General features: G+C 54.2%; 6 protein-coding genes across 6 annotated transcripts; 4 read left to right on the top strand and 2 right to left on the bottom strand.

Annotated features, from left to right (window-relative positions):
* Positions 1-294: 294 nt before the first annotated feature.
* On the top strand, positions 295-2,351 carry VOLCADRAFT_103401 (uncharacterized protein; the record flags this gene model as incomplete). Its single annotated transcript, XM_002947260.1, has 3 exons — positions 295-1,220; positions 1,361-1,447; positions 1,878-2,351. The coding sequence occupies exons 1-3, from the start codon at positions 522-524 to the stop codon at positions 2,349-2,351; spliced, it is 1,260 nt and encodes a 419-aa protein (XP_002947306.1). The 5' UTR covers positions 295-521.
* A 134-nt stretch (positions 2,352-2,485) lies between these two features.
* VOLCADRAFT_103400 (uncharacterized protein) lies at positions 2,486-4,877 on the bottom strand. Its single transcript, XM_002947120.1, has 6 exons — positions 4,499-4,877; positions 4,237-4,411; positions 3,942-4,117; positions 3,646-3,796; positions 3,312-3,545; positions 2,486-3,261 (listed from the first exon to the last, which is right to left on the bottom strand). The coding sequence occupies exons 1-6, from the start codon at positions 4,559-4,561 to the stop codon at positions 3,206-3,208; spliced, it is 855 nt and encodes a 284-aa protein (XP_002947166.1). The 5' UTR covers positions 4,562-4,877; the 3' UTR covers positions 2,486-3,205.
* A 251-nt stretch (positions 4,878-5,128) lies between these two features.
* VOLCADRAFT_87554 (uncharacterized protein) lies at positions 5,129-8,994 on the bottom strand (the record flags this gene model as incomplete). Its single annotated transcript, XM_002947119.1, has 9 exons — positions 5,129-5,252; positions 5,978-6,116; positions 6,417-6,583; positions 6,813-6,940; positions 7,034-7,151; positions 7,750-7,901; positions 8,291-8,415; positions 8,625-8,766; positions 8,947-8,994. The coding sequence occupies 9 exons, from the start codon at positions 8,992-8,994 to the stop codon at positions 5,129-5,131; spliced, it is 1,143 nt and encodes a 380-aa protein (XP_002947165.1).
* A 570-nt stretch (positions 8,995-9,564) lies between these two features.
* Positions 9,565-14,408, top strand: VOLCADRAFT_120444 (uncharacterized protein; the record flags this gene model as incomplete). The annotated part of the gene is made up of 8 exons (XM_002947259.1): positions 9,565-9,705; positions 9,890-9,934; positions 10,153-10,347; positions 10,667-10,756; positions 11,624-11,713; positions 12,671-12,763; positions 13,209-13,398; positions 13,740-14,408. 8 exons carry the CDS (start codon positions 9,565-9,567, stop codon positions 14,006-14,008), a joined length of 1,113 nt encoding a protein of 370 aa, XP_002947305.1. The 3' UTR covers positions 14,009-14,408.
* A 6,861-nt stretch (positions 14,409-21,269) lies between these two features.
* VOLCADRAFT_56573 (uncharacterized protein) lies at positions 21,270-22,145 on the top strand (the record flags this gene model as incomplete). Its single annotated transcript, XM_002947258.1, has 1 exon — positions 21,270-22,145. One exon carries the CDS (start codon positions 21,270-21,272, stop codon positions 22,143-22,145), a length of 876 nt encoding a protein of 291 aa, XP_002947304.1.
* A 65-nt stretch (positions 22,146-22,210) lies between these two features.
* On the top strand, positions 22,211-22,651 carry VOLCADRAFT_56606 (uncharacterized protein; the record flags this gene model as incomplete). Its single annotated transcript, XM_002947257.1, has 1 exon — positions 22,211-22,651. A coding segment is annotated over one exon (441 nt), but the record flags the coding sequence as incomplete, so codon positions are not given.
* Between the last annotated feature and the right edge of the window lie 1,283 nt (positions 22,652-23,934).

The raw sequence follows: 23,934 nt of genomic DNA, 5'->3' as shown, positions 1-23,934 counted from the left end.
GTCGAGTGGCGTATACCGTACCCCAGTGGGCTGCGACGTCATTGCCTTGGTTATGCAGACGCTCTTAATCTCTTACGGAAACTAAAGCTTTACGGCGTATAGTCGCTCGCTCGGTTGCTTCCTCCCGTGCTCCGGGCTCTGTGGCTCCGTGTAATCGTATTGTACGGTCCCGGTCGCATTGGCGGTTGAGACCGTTAGCCATAGCTAACTATCTCTCTAGCATTTCCACGTCTACAATCTGGACTTGCATTCCCCTTTCATCAACAGTTTCTGAACGTCACGATAGCGCTATGTCAAATCTAAGCGGTGTCTCTTCTGGCAAAGGCTTCTATTTGCCCATGCCCGTGACAGAGCTTTATATTGCCCTTGGCATGGTGTTTCTTTTTCTGCCAGTAGTAGTCATTTTCACTCGGGCACTGGGCTGGCGCGAACCACCTGTTCGCGTTGAGAAGCGGGATTAAGTCACGCGCGCTTTTTACAAAATTGCGTTGCCAAGCCGCACATGTGTTGGGGCAAGGAGTATGAAACGCCAAGTAGCATGCTTTTGGCATCTAGCAGAGTTTTTAGCCACACCGGGGGCAGCTACTATTTGGGATGCCACATCCACGGTGGCGGGTAGCACCACAGGCAAAGCAGCCAGATTGAATTTTTGTAGGCTCGCATTCAGGCCCATTACGTCACATTTGCTGCATGACGCTGGTGGTTGGAATCGACGCCCGGTTGCGTCCACCCTGCAGCCGACCCTTAAAGGTGCTACGGGACTTGCATTCTGCGGAAATAGCATCAGTGTGTTTTTGCCACGCTGGCAGGCATACCAATCAGAACTCGCAGGCAACGATGGGACCGGCAGCCACAACGGCAACCCGGCCAGCCCTGGCGCACTTGCCTCGCTTCGCTACGTTCCCAAGAACTCTACAACGTCGCTCTGCCCGACGGCCTGCGCATCGGTATCATTTCTGCAGTTCCGCGGGGTGCATCATCAGCGGCAACACCGGGATCAGCAGGACAAGCTAAGGTCGAAAGTCGAGCACCAGTCGCTCCAGTTCCTGTCCAATAACGCGGTTGACCGAAACAGCGGCAAGTCCTCGCCTGCAGCCGACGCGGTGTACAACCTCCCTAACGCTGTGTCCGCAGCGCGCCTACTGTCGGGACCCGTCATCGGTTACTGGCTACTGCAGGGGCACACTGAAGCGGCCGCCGTCGCCCTTGCGATTTCGGGGGTGAGACTACCCACAGCAACGCTACTTCCCCTGCCAGCACCATAGCGCCAGTTCCCTGGCCCCGCCTGTGTTCCGATTACCAATCGATCGCCAACGGCTTTCTACCTTCCCATCCCTGTCCCTTGCTTCTATCTCCTCAGGCCAGTGACTGGTTAGATGGCTATCTGGCTCGTCGCATGGGCGCCTCCTCCGTCTTCGGGTCGTACCTGGACCCTCTGGCGGATAAGGTAAGAGAAATAATAGAATGTATGCCGGTGCGTTAGCCGTGCGCCTGCACCACGGGCAGCTGAGAAATTAAGCTGTGCGCAGCCGCATTTTTGTTCGATTCACGCACTCATTGGATTCGGTTTAGTGGAAAAGTCGAGTGAACAAATTCGTTAAGAGCGCTTTGGGGAACCGAAGGGTAGTACCTTGTCATCCCCCCCATAAATTACATTGTCGTTATAAGCAGTACGATATTAGGGTGTCAGGCTATATGAGGGCCCTGCAATGTGCATGGGATTAATCTGCTCTGCACCTGCCTCTCTGCGCTTGGCATTTCTCTGGCGTCCCGCCGGCGAGTCAACCCTAAGCTGACAGACTCACCGGACACTCGGTTAACCCACCATCCAGCAGCAGCCGTCTGTCCTGTCCCATACTATCCGCATGTGTCTGCAGGTGCTCATCGGGTGTGTGGCGGGCGCTCTGCTGGCGAATGGTGCCATGCCGGCCTGGTTAGCCGTCGTGGTGGTGGGCCGTGACGTGCTGCTCGTGTCAGGCGCGTTCACGTTCCGCCTACGTGGGTTTGGCTGGCGGTGGCCCGGCAGGGAGGCATTCTTCCGGACCAAGGATGCCATATCCACAGCGGCCGAGGCTGGTGTACCAGCATCGGCATCGGCAAGTACCGATGCAGGTGGTGGCGACTGTAGCACGCGTGGTCGTGAGAGTGTTGGCTTCATGCGGCCTCTGCTGATCAGCAAGGCTAACACGGTGCTGCAGCTGATGCTCCTAGGGGCGTACTTGACAAGGGGGACGTACGGCTGGCCGGAGGGCGACCCGGTGCTGGCATTGGAGCTGGCTACCGCTGCAACTACGATTCTATCGTTGACGGCCTACGGCAGCATGGCGCTCCAGGGAAAGCTGTTCAAGTAGAGCTATTGTTGTTAATGTTTTTATTGACTGGAAGAGTGTCACTGCTCGCACATTTTGCGTAAGGTTTTAACTTCTGCAAGTGTGTAAGGCTGTCTCAGTTTGCACTGCATGCGTAAGCCCCAAAACATTGAGCTCTATGACAACATGGCAACATTCTCGCAATTATGTAAGTCTCAAGCGGGTGCCCAACCGCGTCCGGTCCACATGCCGCCTCCACTCCGGGAATCCAGACTGTGGACAACGGCGGGAACTTGCCGTTTCTTGACAAGTGTCCTATTTTCTTCTACTCGACTGCGCCTACACGCCTATTATCTGAGGAGAGACCGCAACCGTCGCCGGAATTCCCAAACCGCACGGAAATTCATGGTATCTTTTATCAAAATTATGGCAGGCTGAATTAACACAACGAACTCAGGGGAGGCCAACCCACCAGCGACAGGCCACCTCGCGGTTGGTAAGCACGGCAAGCCAATTAGCGACATCGCCATCCTCCGGAGTAAACAATCCTCTCAAAAGCTGGAGAAAACCAAAACCCACGAGACGGTTATTATGGTATGCCTCCGATGCACCCGGTGGAAAAAGCCGCACCAGGAAAGGAAGGCGCAGCAACATAATGCAACCTTTGGCAATAGAAGATGCATGCAGACAAAAGCATGCGTTGCGCTTATAGTTGCGTGCATCAGGACAAAACGTTTTTTATAAGCGAAAACAGTGTACACAGCGCAGCATTAGTATAGGAGTTATTGAGCGTGATGCAGGCCTATTTCCGCCTCTACACACAAATTCTACTACCAGCCACATCCAGAGCGCCATCAGAGAGTAGCAGGAGTTGGACGTCCTAAAGCTCCTCCCAGTCAGCGGCGGCACGGCGGGCGTTTCGCTTGGCCCTGCGGCCCTGGCCTTTCATGACCTGAGGTGGGCAAGGCGAGGCCGCGATGGATGGTCCTGCACCGCTCCCACCGGCGCCAGCTTGGCTGCTGCTGGGGCCCTCTCCAGCATCGTCGATGCCGCTGCCGCGGGGTCCCAATTTGCCACCCGCCGCCCTGCCCTTTCCTGGCTTGCCAATGCCACCACTTGCGCTCCCGCTGGCCTGGCTTGTGTTGCCATTAGTTGTAGGGCGCGCGTACATGCGACCCGCACGCATGTAGCCATTCTCGCCAAGCCGGCGGTTGCCCAATACCACACGAGCGCGACCTGGAAGGGCAGCAGTGACATCGTGGCAGCAGCGGCGAGGTGACGTCGTTGCATGTCATCCAAATGCATAAATTAAAGGTAACGCAGTCGCCTGGGTTACCTGCAGCGCTCGAAAAGTAGTATTTCTCAATTTGCTCGTCTTCATCGTACTCATCTTCCTCGTCATCGTAGTACTGGTACGGGTCCGCCCATTCTGCAGGAATTTCCTCTTCTGCCATGGACCCCGAGATGGCCTTGCCCTTCTCCATGGTCTGCAAGTGCGGGACGGGCAGGGCGGCTTCCTCATTTACGTGAAAACCAGGCGGCGGCATCCTAGCACTGCACGAGTCCCGCTACTAATGGCAAATATGGTTAAGCTGCCGTCCCGATATCGTCAACACTTCAATCATTTCCCACCTTGACGTACTCCACGAACCATGAGGCTCGCTTCATCAGGCATACGCTTTCCTCGACAGGCATGTCGCTCAGGGTGCCATCAAGCAGGCGATGGCAGTACAGGTAGTTAAAGGGCTTCTTGCACTGAGGACACCATGGCGCCTCCTTACAAGTGGCCCATTGCAGGATGCAATTCACTGCAAAACAATAACAAAATCATGGGGCCGTCGTTATGGGGCTGGGGAAAGCCCCTGGGCAACCTGGTGAAAAACCCCACGACCTGAGATTAAGTTAACACGAATCGGGTAGGACTCACCACAGTATTCGTGTTCGCATCCCTTGATAATTGCAAGGTCTTCGAGCTCTATGGTGTTCAAGCATATAGCGCAAACTTCGCTGATGTCGACTTTACTTCCTTTGTTGGCGCTGGCGTTTGCCGACGTCTTATCCAGTGCAGTATCTTCAAAGCCTTCTGTGTCACAATATTCCCCCTATACAAACACGAGTAACGCATAAGAGGCAACGTGATAGCCAGCAGCGGCGTTGGTGCCACGTCCATCACATCGTGCGCAGCTTACCTCCTTGTCCCAGAACTTCTCCAGAGACATGTCCCCTAGCGCCCTGCCCAGCGACTTCTTCATTGCGTAGGCAAAAGGGAGCAGCGCGAAACCTGTGAAGCGCCTCAATTCGCTGGCAACGAAGCCCACCGTTGCACAACCCGGCGTTTGCAAATGTCAACAGGCCATTTTGGTTCCCATAAGTGCGAGGCTGGTGGTCGGGCCTACAGCTCAACCGGCCTCTGTCGTCACACGATGAGTCAGCACGAAGGTGCCGAATACTAATTACTGTGAAAGGTATGCTGCTAGGGCACGAGGCCCAAGGCAGCATGCACGTCCTCAGAGTGGCTACCTCTCACTCAAGGGCGCAACACAGTCAAAATGCGCTTGTTACAAAGGGACTCTCCTTTATGACGAAAGCACGCTTTAAAAATCAATAGGCAATCCAGTATGAAAATTATACTAGTTTCGGCTCATGGTGAGAGACCTTCTCGTCCGAACGTGTCTAGGATCCAATTTCGTCAGCGCACAGCAATGGACGAGAAAACCCACGAAACAAACAAGAAGATGAACCCATAAAACAATATCTGGAATGCACAAAACTAGTTGCTAGTCATATCCAGCTTCCAAGCTTCTATCACATCCGTAGGACTACATCCTGTTCGACAACCCATAGCGGCCAGGCAACGACCCAAAGGAGCGAGGGCTCGACGCCTTGGGCAGCATTGTGGTCGTGGTGTCGGATGTTGGCGAGAAAGGGCTCAGCCTGTTTGGCCTGGCGGGGCGGGAAAGGGGGAGTTGGAGAAAAGATAAACAAACCAAACGTGACCCAAAGGCCCTGGTGCGAATAGTGTCCATTGGAAAAAGCATAGACTGAGGGCGGCGGGAAAAATGAAGGAGAAATGGAGGAGGAGGGAGCGAACGACACAATGCACGCACGGGCTACGGAGAGCACCAAAACACGTGCCCTTTTGCTCCCCGTTCGTATGTACTCCCTACACCTTTTAAGGGTAACGCAACTGAACATGTAAAACACAACACGGCACATATACCCACAGACACCGACACGTGCGGACCACTTAAGCAAGGCATCTGACAAGCTTGATGAACATCAGAGGCCGTTTTAGAAAATAATATCGGTAAACACGCACATCTTTTCCTGAGATGGCATTTTTCCTGGATCCTGCGCCTTGGTGTCAGCGGTTTCCATGTTCAACTATTTGTGCGATGCCTTTCCCACTTCGGGTAAGCCACCAGCCATATGCCATAGAAACCAGTACAAGCTCAGAACTCACAAAGCAACATCAACATCGAAAACCATCGTTACGTGCCCCCCCTTGTACGTGCACGCATCTCCGTAAATGCATCCCCCCTTGCGGTATACTGTCTGTCTGTGCACCCCCGTTCATTTCACATGACATGCTTCCATCCAATTGACCAACACATATCTATAAGGAGGATTATTAAAAAGAAGCCCACCAGCCGACGGCTCCTCCTCACCTGCATAACTCCTGCTCCAGCCGCAGCCCTAGCAGCCGCATTGCCAGCGTCTGTCGTCGGCTGCCCACCGCGATGCTGACGAGCGTCCCCAGGACCAGCAGCCCGCAGCTGAGGCCCGCCATCAGGAGCTCGAACAGCGCTGGACGAGAGGGGCCCAAAGGGGGAGGCAGACAGCAGTGATGCCACAGGCTGCCGTACTAGGCAAATACTCACGCCCAGGTTCAACAAGGTGGGTGCTTGCTTACTCGGAAGACACGGGATGCCCACAGGCATCCCGTCCTGCCCTAACCTAGTGCCCACTAGTGCACTGCAAGCCCGGGTGTGAAGGCAGACGGATTCACGAAACGTGCTGGTGCATATTCCCAACGGTCGAACCCCACCTAATGGACCGATTCTGGAACTCCGGCTTGGTACACACGTCGCACGCTTATAGACGCACCCAGCAGGAAGTGACCGCCCACGCCTGACATGCCTTCCCAGGCATTGGGCGCCTCGTCCGGCGTGTCGTACACCAGGTAAACGCCGAACACACGGCCCAATAGGCTGGCGTGCCCGGCTACCGCAATACGCAATCTAACAGCCAGCCAGATAATCGGCGGGCCATACCTGAGGGACAAAGGCGATGTAATCTGACACGGAGGCTGTTAACAGGAATGGACGTACACAGAGACGCAGCCACAATCTAGCCACCTGCCCTCGCCCTCACCACCACACTAACCGCATACCGAAGAACACACAGCTTCCAGATGCCAGCTCGCACAGCTCTCCTCCCATTCCCCCCAATAAACCAACTACTGGCGATTACCGCACCACATCCCCGGCAGGCTGATCTCACTGTATAAGCGGCGAGCCCATCGCCACACCAGTCCGGTAGAGCGCCACGAGCACCAGTGGCACCCCCACCACCCCTACAAGGTAGTCCACTACAGCGAATGCCAGCGGAGGCGGCCGTTCCTCGTATGTCTGCGGAGGGGGCCCCGAGCGGACAGCAGGGTGCCAGTAGGAGGACATCTAGCAAAGGGTGCTAGCAAGCGGAAGCTGGACTCGGTAACCCACCTGAATGTCATCGCGAGAGAGCAACTTGCGGAAGGCATCTGGGTCCAGTCGCCTCAAATCCTGCCAGTGTGACCATGAGCACGTGACCATGCGGCGGCGCGGTGGGGGAGCAAAGCAGCTGAGCAAGGCGGATACAGGAGGCGGTGACAACCCCCAAAGATTCAAGATTCAGTCCCACATGTAACTCGGTTTGTCACCTCACTTGAATAAGAGGTGACGATTTATTGGCAATCCAAATAGTTGGGTTAAACGGAAAGGCATGTTGCCTCCAGACCCTTCCCTGACATTGCCATGTCCATGTTACATTCGTCGTACACCCCGGGTACCTTGTACAACTGGACCTTGGCCTGGGACTGTTCTCGCACCAAGATTGGAGACCGCCTCCGTTTACTCCTGCTCAGAAGGTCAAGTACATTAATATACCCATTATCGCCATTTCCTTCACATTAATACAATAATACACATAGCACAAAGAAAACACGCTGGACTGAGTGTAAGGGCAGCTGAGGGGCTCTTAGGCGAACACACAACATTGGACGTGGCGGCAGCAAAGACAGACGCCCAGGCGGTGGGCAAGCTCCATCCACCTCCCCTGTTAAGTCGTCGCTAAACCTCGGTCATGCTGTCCAGCATTGCTCGTCGGGCCCCATGGCCTCGTTCCGGGCGGGCTAAACCTCCACCCGTCCCATCATCACATGTACCGGGTCCCGCCCAACCTGACATGCTCTTGGAACTCCGCAGTCGCCATCAGCCCCTCCACACTGGAGATGGCCGGCAGCAGCGCTGCCTGACGTGACAGCAGCCCGCGGTCCCAAGCACCCTCGCCACCACCGCGACGGCCATTAGCGACCCTGCCGCCGCTGCAGTGCTGCATGGCACCGCCATCGGGGCTGTCGTGCAGCCCTGAAACGGTATCAAAAGATTCGCACTCAGGCACGACAAGAGCCAGTCGGAAATGACACATTTGCTGCTAGGTACCTGAGCTGGTTGCGGTGGTTGTCATGTTTCATGAGACACCGAGAGATAACGATGAAGAGGGCCTACGGTACAAGCGGCGTCGAGTGCCCTTCGAGCACCCGTGCCGCACCACTGGGCAAACCGGCGCTTCACATGAGTGCAGACAGCAACAGGGCGGTCACTTTCTGCAAGCAGTCGGCAGTGGGCAGTGTCCTGCACGCAACGCCCGCCAGGATCGCCTCAACTGCTCCAACCCAACCTCGCCCGACCAACATCAGCAGCTAATGCGGCGCATCTTACCGCGCATGAAGCTCGGCCCTGCTGGGTAGCTGCCCAGATGGCCAGCCATAGAATGCATCGTGGGGAGGTGGGCTGCGAAGAGCGGTTGTTCAGGCCCAGCGCCGTTACCCAACGCCCTTGTTGGGCTAAGGGAGAACAGCAATGGCCCCGGCGGCGGAGTGATATACGCCGGGTGAGCAAGGTCGATGTCGTGTAGCCAACCGTTTGGGGGCGGCGTGAGCGGGCTACCGATGATGGTGCCGGATGCGTCGTCTTGGGTATCTTGATCTTGTGAAGAGCGTGATGACCTACAGTTCGATGAGATTGTAACCCTGTTGCTCATAGTGCTGCGCACCTGAACTTAGAGAGGGCTGCTGCCACGCAGCGGCGCTAACATGGCGTGAAATGCCCTGCATGCGCCCGTACTTAGGTAGCTTGGGCACAAGAGGAATTTCAGGAGAGCGTCCTGCAATAATGGTGGCGGTCTTGCCAAAGACCTATGCATTGCACTGCCCAGCTGTCGCTCAAGCTGTCGCAGAACCATGCTATGCAACGACCTTAGCACCCATGCGTACCGTGATACGAAGGCTACAAATATCCATACAGTGGCAAAAGTCTAGCCAAATTTGCACCCGCATCACTGCGTATAAAAGAGGTTTGCCACCCAGCACACCCACCTGCCACATCGCCCTGACAGCTTTAATAGGAGCCAATGTAATGACCATTTGATAGCTTTTGTGGAGAACCACAGCACGATGGTTACAGCAAGCAAGGCGGTTGTCGCTGTAAGCAGAGAGCCTACAGGAACATCCGACGGCTCATCTCGTCTGGAAGCCGTTGCTGGTGGTGATTCGAGATCACAGGGTTGCCTCTCGGCAAGCGAGTTCCATGCATGTTTCTCGGAAAGGGTAAATGCCATGCTGCCCGCAAAGATTTCAGGTATTAGCTGCACCTAATATCAGAGCTCCCAGATGCATTCACTATGCATTACTATTTGTAAGCAACACAGCCACGCAAACGCTTTACATATCTGTTGCAAGTGATTTAAGCTAAACTGGTACGGCGTTCCGTTGGCTACCCACAGCTTAAATCGATACAAAGGTTATGCTTTCAGCTGGAACCTCTCTTGTAACATATGTAAGTTAGATAGACCCACAGCTGTCGAGACCTTGCCTGTCCCTGCATAAGCAGTTGACCCACTACAGCTATCTGCGAGCCAACCGTAAAATCTCTATCTTTAGAGCGTCTTTTACATAAACCTTCTGTAGATAAGCTTGCGCAAAGGAAGGTTGGGTATGCCCCCACCGCAAAGCTATCATCCCGAAACGGTGGTTTTCGTTCTCGACGCCTGTGAGGACCCGGGCCTTGATCATGCCAAGCACCCTTCGCGCCTGGATCTCCTCAAGCAGTGCATCGGTAACTGCGCACTGGCAAAGGTGGGCTTTGCCAAAGGGAAGCAGTGGCCTTTATTCGCCTCAAGAGGGATTGTCGCCCCGGCATGGTTGCCCTGCTGAGGCCCGATGGCCCGTACGAAGGCCCCTCCTGCGACGTGCCCAACCTCTAACTGTCCACCAACGTCCTGCTTGATCTTTTCTCCCATATGTAACGCTCCCCCGTCAGAGCCGTGTCAACCCCAGCCACAAATTTGGTCTCGCGGTTGTCCGGGTAAGTCAATTATTGAGCAAGCACCTTGGCCGCCGACACTCTTACATGGACTCCCCTTGATATCTCCCACCATGGACACCTACCACTGACGGTCCGTACCTTGTTCTGCTAGCTGCACGTTTTCACTCGCAGTGCCGACAGCAGTGCTGTGTCCATACAGCCACATGGCCCTTGTGCGGTGTCCACCCATCTGCCCCTCCACACCGCCCACCTGCCAGGACTCGGTACAGTGGGAGGGTGCGGGGGTCACTACCTCCGCGGAGGGGCTGCTGGTGGCGTTACGGGGGGTGCATCCGACCTCCTCGCCCCCGGGGGCCTTAGCGGCAGCAGTGGGGCCTCCGCCACTCGATCTGGGTTCGGTGGTGTCGCTGGTGCAGCCGCTGGCGGTGGCGGAAGAGGCGGATGGCTGCCGGGTGAGACAGGGTCCGGGTGGTGGAGGGGGTGGAGGCGGGGTGGCGGTAGAACTGTGTACGGGGTTTGAAAGGTTAGGAAGTTTGCACACGTGGCCACCACCACCACCACCACCATTCTCCCTCGTAGCAATACCGGTGTGGGCAATACCGACGTGCCTGACGGCGTTTCCCCACGTCCCCTCGCCGCCTCCCTCTCTTTCTCTGGAGGTGTCTATGACACGCCCCGCTCTGCTCCATGTCCGACAGACGCAGCTCGCCCCTTTACCTCGCCCCTTTTGCCCTGCCCTGCCTCTCCCTGGTGCCCGCGCACTGCCAGTAGGTTCGCGTGGTCCTGGTGTATTGCCGCTCCTCTGTCTTGCCCGTGTGGACCACCCGCCAGCGCCCCGGCGAGGCCCTTTGCATGGACGTGGTGAGCGTCTATAGGGGGAAACACGCGGGTGGCCGCCGCGCTACATCAAACGCCGCTTGTCCAAGCAAGGATGGACGCGGGAAACACGCCACGGACTCGATGTTTGCTCAAGGAATAGCTTCCTGTTTAAAAAATAGTTTCCAAAAAGGAATAAATTACGGTTTTCGGCCCACCTGGGATAAGGGGGAAGACATTTACGTCCGGAAACACAAATTCAATACAGGAAGTCTCCGCAGTGTAAAATGGCTCAAATGGCTCAAACGTGGGGGCCAGAATGGAGGGTCCTTAGAAGCTACCGGAAGTCAACGCGGCCTAACGCGCACATCTGACTGGAGCGGACGGGGCCAAGGGCGGCACTCCTCCCTTGGTTATCATCGCTTCATCGGAACTACCCACGGCCCGGCTTTGCAAATGGCTTGAAGGGAAATTTGTCAGAGATTTCTCGTGCTCGGAAGCCCCCAGCGGCTCGCCGTAAAGGAAAGATCGGCCCCCAAAGCCGGATTTCAACAGCAGTACGCATGTCCCCGGTGGGCGAAGCCTATCCGCACCCTCCGCCCTCCTGCTCCGGTTCGGATTTCCCCCACGCAGTTTGATCTCGGAAAGTCCAGTCCAGGCTCCCGAAGACATGTACTCTCCTCCTCCGTCGCCATCGCATCCCCGTCTGCTAACCCTTCCTCCTCCCCTGCCTTGTGTGCCTATGCTCGGTAACACCGGCCCCCGGAAACCGCATCCATATAGGGTCTCCCGCGAACCTCATCCTGACAGCCGTCTGGGTGGAGCCCACAACCCAATCCAGTGTTCGCGTTCGGGTGACGTCTGGTTATGTTCGTCTGTCCCTCCCTCGCATGGCGCGCACCACACATGCAGATTTTCGTGCACGACAAAGCAGCAGCGGCGGCAGTGGCGGCGACCCGGCCCGACTGCGCCTCACCGCAGACTGTGTACACCTGGCTCGAGGTGGGGTGGGGGGGGAGGGCGAGCTGACGAGGCGGGGGTGGGTCAGCACGGGGCGCAGCGGGGACCGCAGCTCCCTCCGCATGCTTTTCTCTAGAGCAGTGAGCGCCTCCTCTCTGTGTGGCTCGAGTTACGTCGTCAAAGGGGGGGGTCCAGTTATCGCGAAAGAGAGTCTTGAGAGCGCTGTCCGCATCAACATCACCCCAATGACTGACGGGCATATACACTCACCGCAACCAACATCAGCCACATATCCTCGATGAATTCAGTGCTAACCACAGCGTCCAACCCAACCTAGGTAGAGGTTGGCAGCGGATCAAGTGCGCGCCAGCTCAACTCCTGGTTAGTTGGTTAGTTAGTTCGCAATCCACCTTCTTAGTGGAGTCCTGTTTACGGGTTCGTGTAGAGCTTCAGAAATATAGCAGCAAGGAGCACCAGGGTGGGGGGTCCGGGGGTGGTGGGTGGTTGTGTGGATGGATGCACGGCTTGCTGGATGACTGACGTTTGTGCAAGGAGTGTGTATAGAGCGGCTAAACCGGCGGCTGGATCATGATCGTATTCAGAGGGTTACTACTACATATTGTTTGTCTGTGTGAGCGTGCGGCGTCGGCGCATGCGGTGTGTACGGGGAATTGATTTGTTCGGTGAGAACTCTGAACTCTTTGATTCATATTTATGTCATTTTGCGAGTGCGGCTGCGAGTGCGGGCTTGCGAGTGCGTATGTACGGCACAGCTGAGGACCCCCTGGTTTCAGCTACATTCCCCACAACGCGCTTCCATCCAGTCCCCTATCCACACTGGGCAGCAGCACATAGCTCTCGCACTGCCGTAAGCTGCCACCACTTGCTAACGAGGCTTTTTTGAGCGTCTGCTGTAGTAGCACGTGGGCTAACACGCCTGTGGTGGACCTCCCACCTGTTTACTGTGCGGGATGGGCCCCGTGTTATGGTCTCCTGCAGGACAATGTTGACGAGCTGTCGGCTCGTTGCGGCCATCACGCATACATTTTTGAGGCTGGTTGCCACCTGCTGCGTAAGGTGACGAACCTGATGGTAAGCAGGCAGAGTATCAAGTAGGGAGGTGAGGGAGGAAAGGGGCTCCCGATACAGCAAATATGCTAAGGCACGGAGTCACGTGTGTCCCTTGAAGGATCCTGAACTGATTCTCAACATAGAACGGGATGAAAATCCCTCGACCGTAAGAGTGTGGATGCATCCCCATGCCGATTCTTAGGACTTTAACCATATAACTGGTCAGAGACTTTTATTACCATGGTTGAACCAGTAAATACGGATGGGACCGGGACATGAACCTTAACTTGGAGATTGGTACGATACCTTTTATACGGAAGAAGAGTTCATCTTAGCGGTTATATTTGCAGCCCCCACATCACGTGTGGCCCTTTTGGCTCAAGCAGCTCCGTTATTTTGTGTATAATTAACCACTTTCCCCCCACTACTCTTTTGATTATCATCTTTGGATCATCTCCTCCCTCAGATCAGCCTAATGGCGCACCCCACACAGCGGCCACCACAGAGGGCGCTCCGTGCAGGCCCCCTGGACCTCGCCACTGTGCCTCCCCAACCCACATCTGCCACCACCGCCAGCAATACAGCTAGTGCCGGAGTCACGGTGATAAGCAGCAGCGCCTTCACTGCACCTCCTCCCATGGATGCCGCAAGCAATGGTGCGAACAGTACTACCAACACCCTGTCAGGAGCCTCTGGTGCGGCCGCGGCCCCGGCAGTGATAACTCCTGCCGCCATGCTAGGAGTGGGCAATGCTTGGGGCGACCCGGCCTTTACCACCGGGCAACACGGAGCAGGCTATTACCACCTGCTTCCGACAGCGGCTGCAGTAGCAGTACCGGCGCTGCAGCTGCCGCCGCCACCGATGGCAGACTTAATTGACCTGGCGGAGCCCACTTCTACGCTCCTTAACGAACCAGTTAACACCTTGTACAATGAGTAGCCTCAGCTACTCACCGCACCATCAGTAATACCAGCACCACCATCCCACCTCCCGCAGAGCATGTACATACACGGGAGGAAGCGGATGGTTCTCCAGCGCCACCTCACTGGTCCCCTGGAGCTGCTGTGGCACCTGGTGGTGATGTCGTGCTGGAGGCCACCTCCCAGGCACTCACGGGTCTGGTACTGCGCCGGCAGCAGCCACCACAACCACCACAGCCCCCGCCGCCCTCTGCTGCCCCACCAGGCTTGATGGAGGGTACAACAGTGGTAGACCCATGGGCAGCGCCGCCACCGCCTCCAGTGGCAGCCCCAGGTCCTTTCTGAGTGCGATGGCGACGGCCGAAAAGGGGTGGTAGGAGAAAGTGGCGTATTGCTGCATGAAAGCGGATAGTTAAGGTAATACATGGGCAGCCCACCCTGTCAATTGACCTGAAGAACGCCAGGGCTGACGTTACCCAAAAGAGACAGAAGACAATGCTGACGCATAAAAGCTGACGATACTCATACCGACCATATGCTGACAGAGGTTAGGCTGCCTCAGTGGCCTCCACCACAGAGTGAACTGGTTGCCCGGGTGAGGAGGGAGCGGACGTCGGTCGGCTCGGACACTGTGACCAGCAGCTTGCACACACCATGCTGAGCCTAAGCATCACCCTCATATTCGTTGTCCCTGTCTTCATATTCCATTATCCTTGGCCTCAATGAGCATAATTCCGAATTTTGTTAGCCTCTGCTGCCTCCACTATCGCTCTCCACCGCTAGCTTGTCTTTAAAATGTCTTTACTTTTGGGGGGCCATTGGGGTGACGCCACATCGTCCAATGGACATTTCTACTGTCATCACCGTCTGACGAGGTCCTCCGCAGGACAGCCATACTTGTCCTATAAAACTCCACGCCACATTTTAAATTCGGGATTTTCACGGCCGCTTCGGAGCATCAGCCGTGTAGAACCTCAGGTGTCGCGCGGTTCAGGACGCTAGGATATCACAGACGAGTTGCATGTGACATTTTTAGGGCTAGCATCTGGCCGGCATTTTAACGTCTCTCGCATTTAAATGCAGGAGCGTATGTGGCTGCGCTGAGCAACCTAGCCAGTTGCGTTTGACTGCAAGAGCGTCTGCATGTGCCTGCGCTCTTCTTATCCACAGCTCAAGATGGTCCTCCCTTGTTGCACACTGATTTTGCAGAATTGGAAGCCCTCAATAGCAAAACCAGAAAAAACGCATTGCCGGCGTGTGTCAGCCCCGGGCTGGTACGGGAGCTGGTAAGGGAGCTGCCGCATCGTCCTGGATGGGGCCCATCCAGGACAATGCGGCAGCTCCCGTAAGCCATGGCACTACAGCAATCGCTACTTTCAACCGCACAAAAACAGCGATGCAACCAGTCGTGATTCAAATGGCTTCCTTTCGTTCTTCGTCTGGACCCTTGGCGTGAAAGAATACCGCTACATCCCGCTAACTTGTTGTAGTTCTTACAGGGTGGTACAGCTTCACTATTGCTATTTCGGAAGAGGAATGCCGGCGAAGATATCGGGCACGATAAAGATGATAAAACCCTAAGTATAATTGTAATAGTTGCGATCGGCAGGACTTTTGGAGATTCCTGTAAGGAATACCACTCTGTGTGAGAAGAGAGAGAAACATGCGCGGTCACCACCCTAAATGCCGGCGCCAGCGGAAAACTCATGGGTCGCCCTCGTACATTCCACAATCTCGCTGCGCCGTCCTGACTGTGCCCAAATTTCCCCTTCAGGGAGACAATTAACTACCGGATATCCATCGGTAGTCCCATTAAGTTCTTGGGTAAGTCTCCCCGACTACACAAAGACCCGGGGTCAATTACCTGGCCGACAACACACGAGTTGGGACAAGGATCATTTCCTCAGCACTAATCTTGGGGTGAATTTCCAGTGCGGGTTAAGGCCAGGGATTAAGGTCCCGCTATTCCCGGCTAATCCCCGGCTAATCCCTGGCAATCCTTAAGGCCTGGGATTAGCGTGGGGATTAAGGCTGTACAAAGGGCGATGCACATTTTCTGATGCGATCCCGAAGCTAATTACCAGTTCTTTTTTTTTGTAATGTTACAGAGTGGGGGGGTTCTGGGCCGCTTTATCACATTGTCAGTTCTACGATGTATCATCTTATAGCACCGTCCACCACTACCACACTATACTTCGCCATACGAACTGTAAGTCCAAGGCGGCGGGTTCAGCCGTCTAGGGCGGACATCCATTCACCCGAACACCCGAAGAGACGGAGGGTTCGGCAATCGCCACCAATCTAGCGTGCGAATCTGGTCCATCAACTGTGACCTCAACTCCACATTTCAGCAGCTATAGCCATAATCTCGCGCTCCCGACTAATTCGGGGGTCTCCCCAGGAATCGAACCCAGGACCTTTAACCGCTGATTGCAGTAGTGTCAACCCAGACCAGACCAGACCAGTTCTGAATTGCTTTGGGCATTAGGCAAATCGTATGAGTATAAAGTATGGGCAGGAAGCGCACTCTTCTCGCCGTTGTGGCCACCGTTGAGGCCTGACATTGAAGTAGCACCTTTCGCGCAAACCAAATCAGATATTGCTACTTGCTTACTTGAGGTCATCCATATGGAAATACCTAGGTATTCCTGGGTTTTAGACATTAATGTAAGATATAACGCCATGAACGCTAATCCAGGAACGGAAAGTTACTACCTGGGTGGGGCCAGGTAATAACTTTTTTGTCACAAGTTGCCAGGTAAATACATGGACATCAAGTTCAATTTACGTTCTTTCCTAATGTCTTGCTTACCCCTGCTAGTCCTCTGAATAGAAAGCACGGTGTCCTAGGAATTCCTGAATCACCGGCGAATCCTGCTTAATCCCGGTGGGATTTCCACTGCTGGGATTAGCACAGGGATTAACGCTAATCCCTGGCGTTAATCCGCACTGGAAATACACCCTTGGAGACTTGCTAAACTGATGGAGGATGTGAAATGTGTGATGTAATGTAATGTTACAGAGTGGGAGGCTTCTGGGCCGCTTTATCACATTGTCAGTTCTACGATCATGTATCACCTTATAGCACCACCCACCACTACCACACTGTACTTCGCCATACGAACTGTAAGTCCAAGGCGGCGGATCCAGCCTTCATTCACCCGAACACCCGAAGAGACGGGGGGTTCGGCAATCGCCACCAATTCAGCGTGCGAATCTGGTACATCAAATGTGACTTCAACTCCACATCTCAACAGCTAGCCATATTCTTGCGCTCCCGACTAATTCGGGGGTCTCCCCAGGAATCGAATCCAGGACCTTTAACCGCTGATTGCAGTAGTGTCAACCAGTGTATTTTTTTCCGTAATAAAATGGCATATTTGCGTTCTGCGCTCCGTCACAGACCATGGTAAAGGCCTGGTACGGTCGTTACGGAGCCGGGGCGGGCCGAAGGCCCCCAGAGACGTTCTATTCTAGTATAAATAAGTTATAAATGAGCGATGGGGCCCAAGAAATTAACTACTATAGCTGGTCAGGGTAGCGTCAAAGCATTCCTGACCACCGGCAGGCCATAACCCAGTAGCGGTGATGCTGGTAATACTTCAAACAATATAGCGAGTACAAGAGAGACATTAGAACCAGATGACAGGGCGCCTCCCGAACGCATGTGGCGACGGACGGAAACAGCTGAGACTCTAATGAAATATTTATTAAATATGTGCTGGTGTATCAGGTACCCTGTGTGGGCAGGGGGGGCCTGGTGGGGCTTGCCCCCCCAGAAAATAATTCTGGCAGTAATAAACGTATTGGACTGATGGCATATTTATTGTTGAAGGGCGGTCCTATCCCAACGTAGATAGGTGGTAGATAGGCGATGAATCCGCCGTGATAGACGATGCCTCGGACGTGCCTCGACCTTGCCTCGGACGTGCCTCGACCTTGCCTCGGACGTGCCTCGACCTTGCCTCGGGTCTCTCAGCCGTGTATCTCGGACGTGTCCTCGTGTCCAGCGTTGATGGTGGGCGACTGTACGATACTTCCATTGGTACTGGTATATAAGACACAAGTTATGCAAGTCTTGGTATCTCATCTTCGGATGGATCGGTATCTTTCATAGGAATCTCCTAAAGTCTTCTTGCCGTTCACCCACAGACTGTAACACTTATATCGCGACCAGTCTCCTTGCCTTCATAGTCTTAACAGGTTATGAGCCCCGGTTAACGATAGTAGCTAACATAGCTAGCGCGAAGAAGGCATAGGACGCCTGCAAGCAACAGTCGGACTTGTTTGGGAGTAGGACACGTTATCAGCGATTCTGAGCGGGCACACACTTTGCTTGTTGGTTTGCCCAGCCGCTTCAGCATGGTAACGACATCCCTACTGGTGCGTGACGGCGATTCAGACATGGCTATCGTCACCTCGAAGTTCTTGACTATCGAGATGGCAAGCGGTGGCTCTGGTAAGCCTACCGAGTCGGCAGCTTTTGCTTCTGTCGGCAGTTTTTCGTTTGGCGCCTCTGGTTCTGGTCTTGGGAATCGTGGCGCAGCCAGCAGCAGTTCTGGCGTTCCTCTCCAAGAGGTGATTTGCTTCTATTGCAGCAAGCCTGGGCCCGGTGGGTCTAGCAAGGGATCAGTTTTCCCGAGGCAGGTTGCGTTTGTAGCTTACAACAGTAAGCGTCTGAGGGATCCTGGCCGAATATGGGAATGCAGGACAGTATCGTGTTATGTATTAGGACGGCATCATCGCCGTGGTCTCCAATGTCCTCTTTGACGGGCCTAGTGTCGGTCAGCGGCATAATGTCAGGGATTCCGATGATGGGTCCGATGCCGACGAGGATTTCGCACTAGTTTGCCTGGTGAGGGGTCGCTGCCTAGGGCTGGCGAATGGACATCAGGCAACACCGTCAGCGAGGGATCGCCGCATTTGTGTGGCGATGGGGCGCTGGCTGGGGCTGGACCTTCCAGAAGAGTGAATGTGAAAACCCTAAGGAAATACACACCCTGATGTGGAAATGCTGGGGGCTCGGTATTCAGTTAGGGAATGCAAACGTCCTGGCGAGTGGTGACGGAGTGTACCTGGTCGTAGTGCTACAGGCCGAGTCATTGCTGCAGTATCTGCTGGGATTCAGAGCCTAACGTTTATGCCGAAGCCATCCCAGGTCCACATGCAGACGACTGGCGGCCGTAAGTGCCGTAAAAACGTTTGTATCCAGTCGACCCATCTGGACAGCGTGGATTGCAGCAGGCGATCATTTGCTGCAACTACCAACAGACAGGCCGTATAGCTCGGAGTTGCAGAGAGAGCCGCAGCCTAACGTGCAGGGAAGGAGTGGAGGTGGTCTTGGCGACCACACGTGGCAGGTGGGGTAGCATGCCTCAACAGACAGGCGGTGGCGGCAGTGCAGTGATGCCGTGTATATTTTTGCTGCAAGGTAAGAACCACTATCAATTGTCTGACTCCAAAGCGGCTAGTATTGGTGTACCTGAGTCAGGGCCTCGGCCAAGCTCCGTTAGACTTAGGAAACACAGCCGGCTAGGCACCACTGTCACCTGTGGATGGTGAAGGAATGCCGGATGAAGCCGGAACATCTAGTGGTGCAAGCCAGCGCAGGAGTTCAGAAGAATAGGGCAGGGAATATGAGGAGATATTATAGCCCTCGGAGTGGTGGCATGGTGTTGCAGGAAGGAGGATAGTAGGTCGCATTAACATGGCTGTCACTTATCCGTACCCTGCTGAACTTTCACTGAAGCCATTTCAGGTGCAAATGCAAATGAGTGGCGCAGAGTGATGGTCGAGGAGATTGCTGCATTAGCAGCTAACGGCGTTTGTGCGCCATGTGCACAGATGCTAGCGGCGTTTGTGCACCATGTGCACAGCCTCATGATGTGCATGTGCTACTGTACCGGTGGGTGTACAAACACTGGAAAATGACAATGTCAAGCGCTCTTTTGCATGGCTAGTTGCAAAGGTGTACGAGATGTACGAGACCTTGGAGAAGCGCAGGTGTTTTCAGGCATGGAAATTATGACACTCTGGGAAAACGGGAGTCATTTTACCCGTAAATTTGGGTCAATCCACCCGTAATTTGACAGAAATTACGGGTCCGTAACACGTTACGGGTCCCGTAATTTGAGCACAAGGATACGGGTGAACATTTACGGGCGACTACCCCGGAATTACGGGTGGATATTACGCGGTGCTGCAGGTGAATTACAGGTGCATGTAACCAAATACGCGCACTATTACGGGTGAAGACCCAGTGATTACAGGTGGATATTACGCGGTGCTGCAGGTGAATTACGGGCGCATGTAACCAATTACGCACACAATTACGGGTGAATACCCAGTGATTACGGGTGGATATTACGCGGTGCTGCAGGTGAATTATGGGCGTGTAGCAGCTGACCGCTGAAAAGGTCTCTCGAGTTCCCTACAAACGCGGAGGGGGGTTAAGAAACTTAGGAGAATGCTTAAGAACGATAAGAATGTCGGAAGAACACGGAGGCGGCGGGTGTGCATTCTTAAACATTCTTACACTGGGATTAAGCGGTTTTATGTAAGTATGTCATATAAGTATGCATTAAGAATGCATCAGCCATGTAAACATTCTGTAATGAATGCCTGATGGAGCTCTTATAGTTCCCGGATAGGTAATATATCACAGTGATTGTGAAACAGTGAAATTACCATGAAATTTCATGAAAACCATCAACATGTGTCTGGGTCTAGACCTTAGATCTAATAATGCGAGATCTATGTTAGCTAACAGGTCTAATTAGGATTAGCGAGTTCATAGATATCTATGGCTACATCTATGGCTACACCAATGTAGCCAATAATTAAATCCCCTATCAATCACCATGAATATCTAGTGGGTCACACTGCATATACATCAGTGTACACTGATGGAGGGTGTCAAATTGGCGGCCCATCCTTGCATTCTTGGGGAGTCTTGGCAGCTGCAGGATGCATGAACATGCATCCAGTCGGATACATCCTACACCCCCTTTCCAAATCCTCAAGCCAATGCTTGCTAACATCCCACACCCTGCTGACTGCATCCCCTCATCCTCTGCCATCCTCATCCTTGGTGGGTTGGTGTTGACTCTTCCTGGGTCCACATTTCTATCCTTTCTCCTTCCTATCCGTATCCTGTGCTCGACCCTCCACTGCATCCTGACTGAGCATTCTGCCACCAAGGGGACGCTTGGTGGTTAATAATTAGCCAGGTGCAGCTGTCAATGAAGGTTTTGGTAAATTCGGTCTCCAGCACTCAAGGGACACCCAAGGGACACCCAAAAGACAGGGAAGCGACATCAAAAGGACATGGAAGAGACACCAAAGGGACATGGAAGGGACACCCAATTGGGTGTCCCTTGCAAGGGACACCCAAGGAACGCCCAAGGGGCCCAGGGGACACCCAAGGGGCACGGGAGGGATACCCAAGGGGCACGGGAGGGATACCCAAGGGCACCAAAGGGACACCAAAGGGACACGTGGAAGGGACACCCAAGGGACATGGAAGAGACACCAAAGGGACATGGAAGAGACATCCAAGGGACACCCAAGGGACACCCGAAAGACAGGGAAGAGACACCAATAGGACATGGAAGAGACACCAAAGGGACTCCAAAGGACATGTGGAAGGGACACCCAAGGGACTCCCAAAAGACATGGAAGAGACACCAAAGGGACATGGAAGAGACACCCAAGGGACACCCAAGGGACACCCGAAAGACAGGGAAGAGACACCAAAGGGACATGGAAGAGACACCCAAGGGACACCAAAGGACATGTGGGAAGGGACACCCAAGGGACACCAAAGGACACGTGGAAGGGACACCCAAGGGACACCCAAGGGACACCCAAGGGGCACCCAAGGGGCACCCAAGGGACACGGGAGGGACACCCAAGGGCACCAAAGGATACCCAAGGGACGCCCAAGGGACACCCAAGGGACACCCAAAAGACAGGGAAGAGACACCAAAGGGACATGGAAGAGACACCAAAGGGACTCCAAAGGACATATGGAAGGGACACCCAAGGGACACCAAAGGACACATGGAAGGGACACCCAAGGGACACCCAAGGGACTCCCAAAAGACAGGGAAGAGACACCAAAGGGACATGGAAGAGACACCCAAGGGACACCCAAGGGACACCTGAAAGACAGGGAAGAGACACCAAAGGGACATGGAAGAGACACCCAAGGGACACCCAAAGACACCTGGAAGACACCCAAGGGACACCAAAGGGACATGGAAGGGACACCCAAGGGACACCCGAAGGGACACCCAAGGGACACCAAAGGACATGGAAGGGACACCCAAGGGACACCCAAGGGACACCCGAAGGGACACCCAAAAGACAGGGTAGAGACACCAAAGGGACATGGAGGAGACACCAAAGGACACCAAAGGACACGTGGAAGGGACACCCAAGAAACACCCAAGGGACATGGGAGATACACCGTAAGGGATAAGCTTCCTCCCCTTTGGGGAGAACCTTCGGTGTCAAAGGGGTGGCACCGGAGGATACCCTCCTGTACCATCCTGCCACCGGAGGGTACCCTCCTGTACCACCCTGCCACCGGAGGATACCCTCCTGTACCACCCTGCCGCCGGAGGGTACCCTCTTTTACCTTCTTGCCACCGGAGGATACCCTCCTGTACCACCTTGCCACCGGAGGGTACCCTCCTGTATCACCCTGCCACTGGAGGATACCCTCCTGTACCACCCTGCCACCGGAGGATACCCTCCTGTACCACCTTGCCACCGGAGGATACCCTCCTGTACCACCTTGCCACCGGAGGGTACCCTCCTGTACCACCCTGCCACCGGAGGATACCCTCCTGTACCACCCTGCCACCGGAGGGTACCCTCCTGTACCAACCTGCCACCGGAGGATACCCTCCTGTAACACCTTGCCACCGGAGGGTACCCTCCTGTACCACCCTGCCACCGGAGGATACACCGACAGTATCCTAGCACGGCAGGAACGTAGTAGGGAATCTCCGGCAGGTAGGCCGAGATGTAAGCTACCTGGGCGGGGTGCTATGGTGAGGCACTTAAGTATCACGACTACTTGGTGTTCAGAGTTCAAGACTCCGCTGCCGCCATCTCAGATTGTTTCGTACGGGTCTATGTATGCTAGTGCTTATCGATGGGTTGGACTTCTTCCTGCCTCAGCAAGGACTCTAAATTCCACGCTTCCGCAAAGCCAGTCGTCCGCCCAGGTGAGCGACTGCTACAGTTTCAGTAGCCCCAAACTCTTCTTGTGGGGGCTTGTAGAAAACACATGAGTCGGCCAGCCTCTCCATGGCAAGCAAGGATGCTTCCATTTGGATTCAGCTAAACATGGCAGTGGCCTCGGGGCGCCTCTTGTTTTTCATGCAGCTGCAGCAGCCAGGGATGGTGTTGGGCAGTGGACTGCAGCAGGTATGTGGCCATGCCAGGCTGCACGCCAGTTTTTTGTACAGGGGCCAGGGCTGATAGTTGAGTTGCTGAACAGGTGTTGAGTTGTTTGTCGTACACGCACATATGTTCGTGTACGGCACTTGGCGCAGCTCACAGTATACGCACACGTTTCAGCATAGAAGATACAGGTGTCTTGCGAAACTTTAGCATCTTAAGGTTGTTTTTTCTAAAAGCATAGGTTTAGTGATAGAATTCAGCACAAAAGGTTCGTAGTCTTAGGTTCGATCCTAGCGGAAAACACACAATTTGTAAAATTTAATATAAGATTTCCCAAGTGGTTTGCAGATACCAGGAAAGGGCGATTATCAACAGAAGTATAGGTGAGAAAGCAGAGGTCGTTACATGTGACTGAATGGCTTTTTCATCATGACCACCCCTTAAGAATCCCACATTTTTAAGGCTTAAGAATGTAAGCAGCAAAAAGAATTTCCTGAGAATATGACTTAAGAATGAGTGCCATACTTAGCGAACCTATGGTAAGAACGGTTAAAACCGGCCAAAGAGCAGCTTAGTATGCTTTAGACAAAGAATCAATAAGTTGGCCTAAGAACGTATAAGAACACCCCAAAGAATGGAAGAGAATACGTAAGACTGCTGGGGCCTGAAGAATGCTTAAGAATTTGAAAGAACGGTTTTAAGATAAACGGAGGTCATACGAACGTTCTTAGAACGTTCTTAGAGCAGTGTAAGAACGTTCTAATGATTATTCAATTTTATCAATTTGGCTGGGCTAAGAACGACTTAAGAACGTTCTTAACCCCCCTCCGCGTTCGTAGGGGTTGCTGGTGGTCACA

This window comes from Volvox carteri (genome assembly GCF_000143455.1).
Source record: "Volvox carteri f. nagariensis unplaced genomic scaffold VOLCAscaffold_5, whole genome shotgun sequence".
Taxonomy (NCBI): domain Eukaryota; kingdom Viridiplantae; phylum Chlorophyta; class Chlorophyceae; order Chlamydomonadales; family Volvocaceae; genus Volvox; species Volvox carteri.
This window is presented reverse-complemented; position numbering and strand designations above follow the sequence as displayed.

Coding starts and splice junctions, on each gene's coding strand:
- VOLCADRAFT_103400 (XM_002947120.1), bottom strand. CDS start 4,561: ATGAAGAAGTCGCTGGGCAGGGCGCTAGGGGACATGTCTCTGGAGAAG. Junction 4,412..4,498: donor AGAAGTTCTGGGACAAGGAG/GTAAGCTGCGCA, acceptor GTGTTTGTATAG/GGGGAATATTGTGACACAGA. Junction 4,118..4,236: donor ATGCGAACACGAATACTGTG/GTGAGTCCTACC, acceptor ATTGTTTTGCAG/TGAATTGCATCCTGCAATGG.